The following is a 16,472-nucleotide window of genomic DNA, read 5'->3' on the forward strand; positions in this document are numbered from 1 at the left end:
AGTTCTAGAAAATAGGTGGCGCCACACCAGTCACGTGACCTCGATGACGCAACAATATGTGCAGTTTGTAAACTAATAAAATGTGTTATTTGTAAAAAAAAAAACAACCTTCAACTGTTTTAATGACGGCAAATTTTTTTTTTTGCTTCTAATTATTTTTGTCGATGAAATATAATTTTCTCTTCAAGATTATACATAATATATACAACAGACTTAAGTCAGTAAATACTTTGAAGCATTCCAGTTTTCAATCTAACTCTGCCTGACAAAATCTGCAGGTGAAAGGAGTGTACATACATTTTTAAATTGTTGAACTTATAATATCTTGTACAATGAACATATGAGTGAAATAGGAAACCGTTACATGTTGTAGTTCTAGGACTTCTTCATGGTATTTAGCTGATCATAAGCTATACTACTTATGTGCCCGCAGAAGTATTGATTATGTCAGTGTGTAAACTCATCATAAAACCAAACAGCTGAATCCTGCCATTTTTTCCGAAGCCTGATGGTAACTTTTAATCGAAGGTTTTTAATTTTATGCTTTCATAAGTTTATAATATATCTCTTTATAAAAAAAACATTTTAAAAATTAAGACATGGGATTGCTATAATTGAAACATTTTATAAATAATGTTTTTTATTCCCTGTAAAGTATGTTTTTCATTTTGGCTCGAATGCTATACACTATAAATATAGTACTGTTTTTTGTTGTTTTTCTTTTTCCAGCTGCAAACTTGAACTGCAGCTGGCCTAGTAAAGAGATAATTGGATTTTCTAGATTTATAATAGCTAATAGTAATATTGAAGCCTCGATATAAAATAGACTTTGTTTACTTGTTACCTAGTTAGCCAATTTGTATTTGATACTTAAACTTTAAAGGTAGCTGCTAATCATTTGTGAAGAGAGGAGTAAATTGAAGACGAAAGAAGTTCCCGTTGGAAGATGAGCGTGAATGACACATTGTGGCAGTAATACTAACACCGTATATAAATATAATGGCGAACAGTTCGGAATTGAGCACAGGAAAGAGTGTATTTGTTTTGGCTGTCGTCATAGGGTGTTTTGCCGTACTTTGGCCCAAAATATTTTATCCGATGATGCAAACCGCTTTTTCAATAACAATGACCACATATGATAACGATGAAGGTAGGTTTTATGTATTTAAGAATTTCAACAGCATGTCTTAAACTGAACGTTAAAAGTTAAAGTTTAATTTTTAAACTTTAACTTTAATTTGTATTGCTATTATTATTATTATTAATAATAATAATACGAAATGATAGAAATTAGAAACTGTTGTGTAAGCCAATACATTTGCTCAGTTTCTGTTGCTTCTAAATGTATTTTGAATAACTTTTATTATAACAACAAATTCATTTATTTCTTGGATTATCTTTAAAGAGATGCTTTACAATCAGTAACAATGTCAGATGGAAATTGATTGGATTACAATTACAGTCCCATTAGGTTAGGGATAATGATCTACTGATATGACCACATAGAACTAGAAGTAGAACTTAGTATTACTACTAGTATAACTTAGAACTATACTGGCAGTATCAAAATATCTTTTGTTTAACAAAAACACCAAAATTTACTAGTGGCAGTGTAAAATTGGTAAAATAAATTTTGTTCTCATTTTAAATTTTATGGCATAAAATGTACAGATATATTATTATTAGAATTTTTATTTTTACTTCTCAGTGTGTGTGTATGAACAGCATAAATTGGAAAGTTTTCATCTTATTTTTATCAAATTTGTTGTAATGGTTGAATGCCCTCCACCAAAGGACCAGTTGATTAACTTCTGGTGAATGTAGGTCAAAGATTAAGGTCATACTGAAGTCAACCATATAACTCAAAACTTTCACTTTAATTTGATCAAATTTCTTGCAAAGGTTGAGTGTTTCTTAAGGACCAGTTGATTAAGTTTTGGTGAATATAGTAGAAAGGTCAGGGTTACATCTAAGGTCAACCATTCTCTGATAATGGTAGCAAATTAGGATTTAAAAAAATGGTGAAAACTTGTGTGTAAATAGAGATAGAAAGATTAAATTTGCACACCTGTATAAACAATTTTAAGGGTGAGGAATTTTTAGTGTATATTCTGATTGCTGTAAAAGTCTAAAATACTGCAAGGTGGAAGTTGCCTTTTTAGTAATTTTTTTAAAAGGTTATATATAAATAAAATTAAACTTTATTAGTTGCTGGAAAGTGGAAAAATGAATCAGCATACTTTCTAGTTTACCAATCCATAGTTTATAATTCATTACTAACTAATTATTTCACACAGAATACTCTTCTGTCTTTTTTTTTTTAAATAAATTTCATATTATTTTTACTTTGAAGAGGATAGCATATGTGTGTTTATGCATATGTGCTTTAATTATTCACTATATATGTAACCACAGATGCCAAACACAGGGAACAAGTGGCATGTGGCCCTCTCCCCACTTTGTGTTTTACCTAGTGTAAATAAAGTAGTATTAAGAACTATGTTAAGCTGATAAAATGATCAAACTTGTGATCAGATGTACATAACTGCGTGGCAATACCAATGCTTTTTAAATAACAAGTATTTCATACAATTATTTATATACATTCATTTAAGAATGATATTTTTTATATTGACATTTAAAATGTTTTCTTTTAGTTTTTGCTAATCAGAGCTTCTTGTCCACGATATAAAATATATTTGCCAAGTGAATGTTTTTGCTACTCATTTTTCAACAAAGTTAGGCACCCCTAAATGTAATGATGTATGTATATATATATATATATATACCAACTTGTTGTTAGGTGCAAGGATGCCAAACTGTGTTGTAAAGTAGGAGGTAAAAATATATATGTATGTGTGTGTGAAGTGTTTTAGGCTGTATATCAGTCATTTAATTCATTTATAATTATCACACTTACCACTTAAGTCTATATGTAACTAGCATATGTAAGTCACAAAAAAAACAGTTTATGTATTATGTGTAGTTATACATCATTTTAAACATCCAAGTTTAATCCTAGAAAATACTAAATCTGAAATTTAAGTTAATTATACAGTTACATGTAATTATTTTAATCAGTAAAAAAAGTACAGGGGAGCACTCTGGTTCATTCAGGTCTCACTACACCACTTTGTGCATGGGCATTTTGACAGAATTATATAATACTAGTAATGCAGATACATAATTTTATATATTTATCGATATACTGTTTTTATGTGTGTTTATGTTTACCATATAAGCTTATGAGATTTTGCTTTATCTCTGCTTACATTTTTTCTTCTACCTTTTCTCTTTCTAAGTTTTAATATAAAACCTAGGATAAGTTGCAGGTGTAGATATATATCAGTATTTACAATCAACCTGACATTTATATTATGTATCAGCTTTGAGTATTTGAAGATGTAGTAATTTTTTGTCATTGCTTCATGCACAAGTATTAATAAGTAACTATGTAATAGAAATATTACAACATTTCTTGTAGTGTGAAACCTTAAGTTATCTTTGGTCTTGAATAGAAAGTTTTGGCGAGAATAGCCATTCTCATATTGACCCTGAGATACTTCCTGCTCGAGTCAGAGCAGCAATGGGAGAAAGTCGTCCAGGAAGTCGACCACAAATTCATGAAGGCAGGGTAAATAATTTATGGAAAAGTTTTTGAAAACATAATATGGTGTAGTTTTTACATTTCATAAAAATACCACTCTTTTGTTGTATTACTGAATAAATTACGCTGTTTAAAACATTTAATGTATCAGAAATTTTCAATATTCTAATTATGATAAAGCACAATTACTGGTATTCAGTAATTTCAATGGCACCCATGACTTCATTTTTATGGAAAATAAGTGTCAGTAATCAGTTATGTGATTTAAAAAGCATATGTATTATTTTGGTGTTTATGTCTATAAATAATTATTTGGTATTACTGGCTTTTCAGCACAGATTGACCAGAAAATATTTGTTAATGGGGTGTGTAATAACCTCAGATATTAAACCAAATTGTACTTCATTTTGTCATGATTAAGAGGAAAGAATGAATAAATTAATTAATTCCTTCATCAGAACTGCATTCAGTTCATCAACACTCTTTAGAGGTGAATCAAATATTACCAAACATTTTTCCAGAACATCCCATATACCATCATTTCCCAAATTTTTGTCATCTCTTTAATAAATATGGTTTTTTTGCACCCCCTTTCCTTTTTTTTAAACGAGTGAAAGAGTGAGTTAAGTGACAAGATATAATACATGGATACACATTAAAATGCTATATGTGTTGTAGTAATTACTTATTATTTTCATTTATTAAAATGCTTAATTTTTCATTATTGCACTGTTGACTCTACACTAATTGCTCGTGCCCCCCCCCCCCCAAGAAATCATTTATGCCCCACTAGTGGGCATGCCTCACACTTTGGAAAACGCTACCATACACCATTCACATTTTATCAGTTTGCTTGGTACACTTTTCCTTCTTTCAGGAAGTTGCTAATCAGTTGAAAATACTGGAGTGCCTTTTTCCTTCAACCATTAGAAAAAACTGTGACCAGCATTAGGCTAAATCCCTAGATTGTATGGCATTCATAGTGCCATGCTGTAAAACATAAATATGAGTTTGACCATCAATGCTTGTCCATTCTCAGACAAGTATGCCACCACTGCCATGTGTAACTCTTTCCTTCATGATATTGGAGTTGTATTTGCTCTCAGGTGGTGTCTAAATAAATAAAGATTTTGTACCTGGCTGTAGTGTAAAGTATGATTTGTCTGTAAACAAGATATTCTCTCACATTTTGTTTGAACAGTCCACATTTTCCTATACTACTAAAAATAAGCTGTTTATGGTGGTGGATTAAAACAAAGAAATTCCCAAACTGTGGATCGAAACCCACTGGTGGGTCACAAGGGTTATTGGGGTTAGTTGTACAACAAGATCAAAGACAGTAAAACATAAGTGTATTTTTATTGTAAAATTAATTATGAAATATGAGTATTTGTGCAGTTTCATACCTAGAATACAGAAAACTTCACTTATTTCTTAAATGTTTTGAGCGGTGTATTTCACAATGCCTTACAGATAACTAATTACTTGAAACAATTTTGAAATAAATTTTATTTAATAAAAATTTGACTTGAATATACTGATAAAAAATTTAAAAACAAATAAAGGTAATCAGAATATTTGCTTCATGGTGATTCAGTTGTAAGTCTAAAGGTTTTTAGTGTTAAAAGCAGATTTCAGTACCCAGTGTGCAGAATACAGATAGCTCGTTTTGTAACAAGAAAGAAACAAAAAACAGAATATTTAGAATATTTTGTTTTGAATGTACACTTTTTAAATCATTAGTTCTAGAGATGAAGTCAATTGTTGTAATTAGCTATTTTCAAGTTTAACTAATGCGTCATTTAAGAATAAACTTTTATGAACGTTCAGCATCCACTAAAATATTATTGGCTTTGATACAAAAAACGTAAGGTATCTAATAATATTTTTAAACTGGTTACAGTATTAGTTGTTTTAATGTATATATATATATATATATATATATTTAGTGTATATATTAATAACATATTGGCTAATTTCCTTAGCTCATGTATTTAAAAATTCAAAATAAGTGTTATTAATTAACTTGTTTTGTTCTAGCCTTTGATGCACCCTGCTGCAAAACAGGGACCCAAAGTTCAACCTAAAAGTGGTGGAGCCATGGGCATCATAATGCCTATTTATACATTGTTAATTGTTGTATTCTTTTTATACACTATATTCAAGGTAGGAAAACATGATGCCTATTTATTAGATTGCTGTGTTGTTAATATGTATGATATTCATTGTAAAATATAATAATGCATACCCCTGTTACCTATTTCAATGTTACCCTATTCAGATGTACTATGTTCAAGGTATAAATTAGTAATGCTTATGTATGTGTGTGTGTATATATATAAAACAATCATTACAATAGAACTAAAATTAAACAATTACTTTCCATTATCAGTCCTAGTTGTCAACATTAAATCATAATGGATAATGTCTGTGGCCATAGCCCCAAAATACATCGGAGATATTCCATCTATCAGACAAAATCCAGATGCTGATGTCAAATTAGTCAGCAGCTATTGAAAATGAGTTAACGATTAGGAGTTGAGTGTTTACATCCACAGTGTGTCAACTCCTACTGCCTTTCACTCTCTCAACCAGTACACAAGTACACACACTGCAATCTGAATAAAGATTGTTTTTATTGTGTATCACATTTTGTTTCCGGTCCTTTTATTTCTTAGTACAGATGCAGTTAGTTTTAATGTAATTTACTATTATGTCTCAATTTATCTTTCTAAGCCATTAGTTATATAGTGGACCTACCCAGTTTACTTCTTTTTTAGACACACCTGAAAAGACAGTTACCCTTAAAGCTCAGATACAACCTCAAAATAGAAATAAAACCACCCTAAAAATCCTACAAGGTAAAACTCCCAACTTTCACCCTTTTATTTACAAAACAACATAGCATAATGTTTTGGGACAACATGGGACCTATTGGTCCATCTTGGCTGTGGCATCCTCTAAAATAAACTAAAACTATTAATAAATTAATTTTAAAAAATGGAGAACAGAACTAGTCTGTGCAGTATACAACTTAGTAACGATGACTGTTCAGCATCAAACACAAGTACACACACTGTAATCTGAATAAAGATTGTTTTTATTGTGTATCACACTTTGTTTCCGGTCCTTTTATTTCTTAGCACAGTCGCAGTTAGTTTTAATGTAATTTACTATTATGTCTCAATTTATCTTTCCAAGCCATTAGTTATATAGTGGACCTACCCAGTTTACTTTTTTTTTTTAGACACACCTGAAAATACCACAGAATAGGTTAGAAGGAAAACTTTTGATGCCATGACTGCAGGACATTGTGCAGTTTTTGTTTCCATTAATGTTTGTATTGCCCTTACTTGACTCTCTTATATAATCAAGTTTAAAGAAATTCTTTTGACTTAAAGAATGGTATTTTCTGCAAGTATAAGTACTCAAGACTGAGAAGGAGAATTACTGTATAAGAGAAACAGTTGTTGGTTATAGCTGAAGTCCTGTTCTAGATGTTGGACTATTGCCGATTCTGCAAATGTCCATGACATTGGTCTCTGTATTCAAAGACTTGGGAATATCATCCAATTTTCTCATGCACCCAGAATGGCAAATCGAGCATTTCCCTTGAGAATCTATCTCAATGCAAGAGAAGCACAGATGACCAAGGGTCTCTGAGGTGGAATGGCTCCTGATGAAGCTGAGATGATACGGGGCAGTCTGTACAGGACTTTCAGGTTGTTGCAGCCAGAATAACACAACACCACTACTGATTAAGGCTGACGAATAAGAACTGAAAATTCCAATTGTGGAAAGTCTGCTGGTCAGTGCTATTTTCTTGGTAGGTGAGACACTGGGCACCAACTATTGGAGACCATGAACTATGGGGCAGTTGAAAGCCTTTTCTGAGCTAGGAGGTATCCTACTAGGGTGACCATGGATTAAAAAGAAACCAGAAGTTGCACAGAGCTGATGAATGAGCTGCAAGGAGCAACTTGTTGCTCTGTAGTTCCAAACCAAAGACCAACTGTATGTCTAATGGTTGTAGTCCCAGAGTATGCCTACCACACCATTTGTTGCTATGCAACTCTAGACCAGAAACCAACTATATGTCTAAAGGTTGTAGTCCCATACTCACAACTTTAGCAGCATCTCAGCCAAGAATTAACCAAGAACTTGCAAGGAAGAGGCTTTATCTCACAACCAAAGGCCCTTGTGAATAAGACAAAGGAGATTTTTCTCCACTGTGTTCAAAGATATGGTGAAAGAAGACCTAGACTGTTTCCTGAAGCATTTCATGTGGATGATCTGTGCCATGGCACAGTAAAGCATACCTTGCAATGGCTTCTGCAGATTGTGAAGACATCCTTGTGGATGAGTTTGTCAAAGGTTTCCAGGGAAAACAGTATAGCATTAACTGGATGTAAGAGATGTTTTAATCCTAACAATGTCAGTTTCCATAGTGACAAGATGTAAAATGATGACTTTGAACCATTGGCAAAGAGGAAGAAGCCTGCAGTGGTAGCTGTTGTGGCCACCCTTCAGATGAACTGTTCTACCCAGGTACCTATACCATGCCTAGGGCTAAACATTCCTCCAAACATCTTGGTACTGTGATGCAAGTACACTAATTTCCAGTGTATGGGCAGAACTATCCTTATCCATCCTCCCATAATTGTTGTGTTGCAGCCTCTATCCATATGTCATACTGGAAGAGAGGATGAAACATATGCTTTGGGTGTGGTATGTTTTGTCATTTTCAAGTGCACTGCTTGTACTTTCCTAAACAGCAAGGTAGGTAAGGCTATTAGTTTTGACCAGTGGTTCAGGAGAACCAGTAATGTCCATACTATGCCTGTGGTTTATAAATTTATCTTGCATTTCTACCTTCTTGTATTAATATAGTATTATTTGGAATTTATCACTTATTCTGTATGTGTGTGCAGGTTTCACATAATACGTGGTCAAGAAAGTTGTTAAATTTATTCCATTTTAGCCTCCTTTGTTCCTTTGTCATTCTCTGGAGATAACATTTATTCTGTCCATGAGATATAGCTGTAATGTTCCACATTATGAAAGAATGTTGACAATAGTGACTTCCAATGGCAGGTAAAATGATACTTAGAGGTCACGACCTCCCTCATGTTTCAGTAGAATTGACCAAGGTTACATAGGTGGTGCTTGCATCCTGAAAATATAGTGTTGTAGATATTTGGTATATAATGCTATGATCTCTTAGCTTTCTCTCTCCCTCAAGATCAAGCTCTCAGTTTGGTAAGTGAAGTGTAAGTCATTTCTTTGTAAATAGTAATGCTCTTCTAAAGTTTAACCTGAACAAATTCTTATTAAAAATCTTTATGAGTTCCTAAGAGAGCTTATAAAGGTAATTATAAAGTAAGCATGCTATTTTTTTTGTCCTATACATACATTCATTTGATTATGTTTGTGGGTTTGAATAAAGATTATTTCATTGTGTTCTGTACATTTGTATCCAGTTTCTTTCTCAAACTTAGTCAGAGAACTCAGAATTACTTTATAATAAATATCTCGGTAAACCTTGTTATTAAAGGAAGCTATCTCCTTGTTCTAAGATTAACTCAGTTTACCTGAATACACCATGTGTTGAGCAGCAGGGTGGGTAACATTATCAATTTCAACCATCAGCTCAGCAGGTCTGGGAGAACTAAGAACAAATAGTAAATACTGCCACTACCATTTTGGAAAACTGGTGGAGCCCAAGTCAAGCCTGGCCACTGACTTGGGGTCACATGGCAGACAGCTTGCACCAAAATGTGTGATGATCAGCCCAGCTCTCTCAAGACTGAGCGAGGCTTGATATATTACCTTGAAGGGTAAAAGGGTAATAGATAGAGTTCTTGGTTGATACAGAAGTGGCCAGAACATTGGCAGATCTTGTGGTTTATCAGGTTCTGTAATTGAGACCAACACTTCAAACACTGGGTACTGACTTTGTTCTAGAGAATGGTAATAGACTAGACATGAGGTGGAGAGGTAGGTCTTGGCCTCTGTCTAGATGCCACTCACAGAATGAAGGTAGTCATCTCTGGCCATGGTTCTGGAATTAGCATTGTCATGATGTGTGCTATAGTGAGTTTCACCTTTTACCTGTGCAACCAGTAGATTGGTTATCCATGGGAGAGTTATCCAATGTTGGCCAGATCGAACCCAGGAGCCATGGATTGCACAAGTGTATTTGTCAGAAGAAACAACAGTACATCTGTATGCGTAAGTAGTGTTCCACGGTTTGCTCGGATGAAGTCTAATGTGTCAGTGCCATGTAACATGACTATAAAGCCAGTCCAGAAAGTGAGCATCATTAGCTTGATCACTATCTGTTTAAAGGGGGACAATATCCCAGTATTGTTTTGTAATTATGGACAATCAGCTATCCAGGTTTACAGTGGAATTATCATTGGTGCAGTAGATGAATTGAAAGTACATGGATGATAAACATCTGAGGTCATTGGTTGAGGGCTGTGCAAACAATCTGGACCCATTGCAGTGAAAGCAACTCGGTGACTTGTTGGAGGACTATAATCATGTGGGACTAGATGGCCAACAAGGTCAAACAAAAATAAAAACTCGCCACTATGTGTCTGACCAAGAAACCAATGTAACAGATTCCCTGAAGTTCTAAGGAAGTACATACATACACAGCATTTAGATATAGTGAAAGTTAAAGGACAGGATCTTACAAGAGAATGACATGTTATTGCCAGTGGTGGTTTCTAGGATAAAGGCATGTATGTGATGATTTTGTGTTGATTTGAGATGACTGAATGACATAATTCACATTTATGTCTTCCCTCTTGTTACTAACAGATGAATGTCTGGATTCATTGGAAGGATCTTGTTGCTTAAGCATTTTAGATTATTGCATCTGGTTACTGGCAAGTCAAGCTGGTTGACATGCATTCCTAAACTGCTATAAGCACAAGAGATGGCTTGTATGAGTTTTTCACCATGCTATTCAGCCTGTGTAACATGTCTGCAACTTTTGAGAAGTTAATGAAATTTACAACAAAGGGAGTGCAATGGCAGAGATGCAGGTCTGTGTCAATGATGTTTTGTGTTTGATTGCATGGTTAAATCTGCAGTTGAGGACCTGAGAATGGTATTCTAGACTTGAAATTGAAACTAGGCAGATTTGCACTCATGTACACAGAAGTGAAATTTCTCAGTCATATTGTAGGTAAAGATATACATCTTTAAGGCAAAATATTCAGCTGTTGAGGAATTAGAGTAAATGGAAATTGCAGGTAAACAACTAAAGGCACCATCCACATATGGGATTGTTAGGTCAAGTAACCTAGGAACATCAGCTCTCTTCGATACAGATCTAGAAGAGCTCAAACAATTAATTAGATAACTGTTAACTCAGAATGGAAGAAGTGAAATGTAGGACAAAAGATGTTTCGATGGCAATTTAAAAGGACATATTGTCAGGAACTAGAGATACATCTTTAATTAGAGAGCTCTTTATTGAAGGTGGAGAAAGTAAACCACAGAGAAGATGTTTTCAAAGGGTATATTGCAGAAACTGTAGTAAAAGGTATTAAGAAAATGAAGACTTCTCCCAAAGGATAACAGAAAAAGGAAACTGTTGTAAGTCTGGAAAGACATGGTCATTATTTCTGAGACTGATGAATGAACTGTTGATATTAAATCAATTATATGATATCCTGAGGATGAAAATATTTCATATACCCCAATTGAGATGAGAATATTTAAAGAAACCAGTCCATGAGTCAGTGATAGGAAACCTTGCACCTTGTTGATTGATGCTAGTTCTATGGCAACCGTTATTTGACCTGACTTGGTAATGAAAGCTGGGAAATTGCCTCTGGAGGTGAAGCAAGAAGATGGATTGGTTCAAACAAGTGGTTATAGAGTTTCAGCAAGAGGAAAGTTGGATGCTATGCTCACCTTGGAAAGCCTCTCTACTCAACATGATGTGTTGGTAATTGATACTTAGGAAGAGTGCATATTGGTAATAGACTTGCTTCAAACATTTTCATTGTTTATTATGATGACAAAATTCCTCTGCACTACATGATATTTACATCACCACAGGTTGAACTTCCATTGACAACAATAAGGAAAGCACAAGATAATAGAGATAACCAGCTTAAAATGTAACAAAGAATTGAGAAAGATGGATGGCTCCAGCCATATGTCGTTCATTATGATTGTCTTCAGAAGAATGCCAGCAGTAAAATGGCCAACTAGTTAGTTTCAAGAAAGTCTTTGCCAGAGACAAATCAACATACTGAAAAGTATGAGGTTCTTGTCAAAATCATTTTCAATGTATCACCAAAGGATGGAACAACTGTCACAGATTATTGTGATGGTCCATTTGAAGAGAACTCTCCCAAGTGACAAGAGAACAAGAAACAGTACTTCTGTTAGCTGTCAGAATTTGTGCATATTGTAGAAAAAATGTTTGTTATAATTTTATTTAAAAGATAATCTGAACATTTTTTACTTTTGGCATTGCTAAAGTCAAGATGATCACATGGACCCTGTTTTGTTTGTTTTTAAAATATCTAGCAATCCCCATTGATCTCATGTCAGTCAAATAAATTTAAAATCAAATAATGAAAAAATGTTTTACTATCATTGACAATAATGTTTTTTATTGAGAATGTTTTGAAATTTCAATTAGAAGTAATTAAGTACCAGTTAGTCAGTTTATTCATGTACATATGATTAACAAAAATAATAAACAGTAAGTAAAGTTGACTTATCAGAATATTTTCCCTTCACCTACAATACTCATTAAACCTAATGAAGATATCTTGTTGAAGAAAATTTCTGTAGCTTTCAAACAAACATAATTTAACATGCAAAGACTTTTATATATGAAAAGAACATCTAAAAAGTATAAAACATATTCCAAACTCCTTGTTTTATTCCTAGGTATACAAAACTTCCCCTTGAATGCCTTTAGCCAATGTTACAGGAGTTCTGACCAGCATTTCCTATGAAAACATACATTGCTGCTTGAACCACTTTATTTACTATGAAGTGAAAATTCTAATTTCTGTTTTATCCAATTTCATATTTAATCTTTTTAGCTATATCCAAAGCTGTTTCATTAGTAAATGATCAAATTGCTTAATGTGGCATCATAAAAGGGCTGCCAGCAAGAGAATCACTTGAAAATCAAGAAATGGATAGTATATCCTCAAAGAGTGATTATTTCTTAGTAAATTTAAGGCTGTTCTTTTGGTTGAGCAGAAAAATTATAAAAAAAAAATTAACACATTTGTTGTCTACAGGCAAGACTCCTCAGAGCTGCACTGAAATTAAAATTTGAAAATTTTTTCATTTTTGTTTATGAATTACATTAAATGCTACAAAATGACAAAATATTGATTATCAAAAATTTTGAGTTATGCACTATTGAAATAAAGTTAGAATTATTATTTTTTACTCAAAATTCAGTTTGAAAAAATTTAAAGTGTCAAAAAATTCACTCTGTGAAAGTTGTGGTGATAAAATATGAAAAGCAAGAGAAAACCCTGAAAAGTTCACACAATATCCACACCATAAGCCACAAAACAAAACCACCAAAAAGATTTGGTGACTGGGCAGCTTGGTTACAATAAGAAATGAAAAAACATTGTTTTGTTAACCAAACATTGTGGTTGTACTTTGAATTTTACATATTTCAGTAACAATTGTAATGATGAGATTTATGAATATTAATGTTTTCAGTTGTGAAGTGTTGCTTTGATTTTAATTATGGAACTTTATATTTAATATGTTATTGTTTTCTATGTGTTATAGGACTGTTTGAAGTACTTCATAATCCAGGGAAGGTTTTAGAACTGTGTGATATGACTAGAATTTTTTTAAAAGTTTAGAAAACAATTTTAACTATTTATAAAAAGCAAGTTTGAATAGATTGGATTATTGAATTTGTTAGTTAGTTAATGAGTAATCAGTGTATTGTTTCATATGTTTATCTTTTCCTGCCAACCAGTTAGTTAGTTTAGTGCTAAGAATAGTTTGTCTTTCAACAGAAAAATAGATATACAGAATTAGCAAGTAAGTGGACTTTGTGTTAGATGTAGTTTACTTGTGAAGTTAGGCCTATTGGTAAATGTTGATTATGCTAAACAAAAAACTTAAAGAAATAAAATGTTTTATTATCATTAAGTGGACTGGATTTTGCACTTGTTTTTACAGGAAAATCCAAGTGAATCTGCCAAACAATAAACTAAATATTAGTCATTTTAATGAATAAGGTATATATGGGATTGAATTTAAACCATGTAAAGAGAAAGTTGTGACTTTGAACAGTACTGTATTTCTAGTGTGGAAAATATACTAAAGTACCATATTATAGTATGTGATTGTTCCTAGTTTATATTACAAAAATGAGCAAATGTTCTTTATTATTCAGTTTGTATTTAAAAAGCCTGCTGATGAGGAAACATTGAGACAGCCACTAATCAAAGACTTTCACATGGATCATGAACATCGTAAGTATATCCTTGCTAAGGAATATGATGAGGAGAAAAAAAAAGGAGCCAAGTCGAAGAATGTGGAAAATAAAACAAAGAAAATGTTGCAGGAGTATGGGAAAACAAAAGGTAGCATATTAAGCGTTTTATACTCTGATGTAATGCAAACTACAGAACTCTATTTTGTTTAAAGATATACATTTTCTAACTTATTAAACCTTAGTGTTCTCATTAAATGTCCATAAAATATATATATATTTACATTTTGGGGGCTTTTGTAAAGCCAAATGATATCATTATGTTTGTTTTATATATGCACTTATATTGTTTTATATAAATTATGTATCATGAAAGCTTTTAAATTTAAATTGTAATCTCATACTTCTAATAGTTATTTGCATCCATGCATACACAAAGTGACAGTGAACATCATGAAACTCTGGAAATTTGACATCATATTTCTAGAAAAGTTTTAAATTTTGTAAGAAAAAAACTTAATACTGGTTGCCAGAACATATTTCAACAATGCCAAAGGGTCAGTAGTTTTACTTCAGTATGTGAGTTGTATTATTGTGGTACATCTAGGTGAAACTGAATGAACATTACAGCTGTTTTAGATTGGTCCATCACACAACAGAAAATTCACTCAAGATATTGATTACAGAGAAATTCTAAACCTCTTACTAACTGAGTCAGTGTAAAACAAAATAATGAGGCTGGATATGAAACATGAAACAAAATGCACAATCTTTGTTGTACGCTAAATTACAGACATAATGGCATAGTTGCTTGAATGTTAAACATGATGGACCATCACACTACCTAAATACTTTCAGTTGTTAACCTTTCAGGATTCTGTTCAGAATATATTCACTAAAGGTGATGTTCCAGACAGACTGACAAATGTAATGTTCCTTAGCATCTAAGAAACCTCGCATTTACCAAGGGTGACCATTAAATTTATATCCATGTGACTGATCATTTTCATCACAATATATATGAGGCTATAATCTTTGGATATCACTTGAACTACCCCTGAATGACACAATTGTGTCAACATCCTTACACAACATGCAGAATTCTACAATGACTTTCTTGGGCAGAAAAGGTATTATCCACTTAGTGAACAACAAAGGAACAAAGAAAGCTCAGAATGGAATCAACTTAATGGCTTTCTTGACCATGTTTTGTGTGAAACCTGCACATATACAGAACAAAGAATAAATTCAGAATAAGTACTAAGATATTATAAGAACATATAAATGCGTGGTATATTCATGTATCACATTATCACTGTGTTAGATTTATTTATATAAAATAAAAATTAGTTTAAAATTTTTATTTGCTAAAACATTTTTCAGCATGTCAGTTATTTATAAAAGTTATTTTCAGTTAATTAATGATATTAAGTAATAATATAAATCACAAAATGTCGGATATAACAATAAAAACTGTATGTGTACTTGTGTGTGGTATTATACTTGTTTATTCTGGCAGAGTTGGTTGTTGATTGGTAAATCAGCCATGTAAAGTAATGGTTTTGGTCTTAATGTGTTAGGACTAACCAACACCCTAAGAATATTAAGCCAGAGAGATCAGTCTTAATGGTTTTCTTGACCACATTCTGTGTGAAACCTGCACACACACACACCGAACAAAGAATAATTTCAGAATATGTGCTAAAAGATTATAAGAAGATAGAAACTCATGGTATATCCATGTACTACTTTATCACTCTGTTAGATTTACTTATATAAAATAAAAACTAATTTTACATTTTTTATTTGCTAAAACATTTTTCAGCATATCAGTTATTTACAAAAGTTATTTTCAGTTAATTAATGATATTAAGTAATAATCTACAGGTAGTGGCCCAAAAAATGGAAATACCAATGTAAAGTCCCTTAACAGGGTGTTGGGCCATCAAGTTCGGCCAGTACAGCCTGTATGCGCCATGGCATAGAGTCTAACAGTGTCTGGAATTCTGCAGGAGGAATGTGATACCATTCTTCCACGAGAAAGTCGATCAACTCTTTCCCAGTTGATGGAAGTAGAAAATGGCGTCTCGGGCATCGTTCCATCATATCCCATACATGCTTGATTGGGTTCAGATCTGGTAACTGAAAAAGCCATGACATATGGATAACATCAGTATCATGTTCCTCAAACCATTTGGGGACTACTTGTGCTCTGTGGACAGGGGCATTGTCATCTTAAAAGACACCCCTCTCTGCATGACAGAAATGATGTAATATGGGGAGAAGATGATCACTCAGTACCATTAAGTAACGATTAGCATCGACCTTGCCTTCTAAGAGTATGAGTGCACCCAAACCATGCCAGGAAAATGTGCCCCACACCATTATGGAACCATCAGAACCATTCAC

The 16,472-nt window shown here is 32.9% G+C and overlaps 1 protein-coding gene across 5 annotated transcripts in view; it reads left to right on the forward strand.

Moving 5' to 3' along the window:
• The first annotated feature begins 251 nt into the window (after window positions 1-251).
• The window catches only part of LOC106458300 (resistance to inhibitors of cholinesterase protein 3-like), a 32,462-nt gene continuing 16,241 nt past the window's right edge, over window positions 252-16,472 (forward strand). For 3 of the 5 annotated variants that reach the window (XM_013917793.2, XM_022384472.1, XM_022384473.1), the window contains exons 1-5: window positions 252-511; window positions 730-1,150; window positions 3,519-3,634; window positions 5,648-5,773; window positions 14,025-14,214. In XM_013917793.2, coding sequence (XP_013773247.1) covers window positions 1,000-1,150; window positions 3,519-3,634; window positions 5,648-5,773; window positions 14,025-14,214 — 583 coding nt within the window. In that variant the 5' untranslated portion in view covers window positions 252-511; window positions 730-999. Of the gene's footprint in view, window positions 529-729; window positions 1,151-3,518; window positions 3,635-5,647; window positions 5,774-14,024; window positions 14,215-16,472 lie in introns of all 5 variants that reach the window. The other 2 variants (XM_022384471.1, XM_022384470.1) reach the window with 2 other exon arrangements.

Source organism: Limulus polyphemus, unplaced genomic scaffold (assembly GCF_000517525.1).
Source record: "Limulus polyphemus unplaced genomic scaffold, Limulus_polyphemus-2.1.2 Scaffold441, whole genome shotgun sequence".
Lineage (NCBI taxonomy): Eukaryota > Metazoa > Arthropoda > Merostomata > Xiphosura > Limulidae > Limulus > Limulus polyphemus.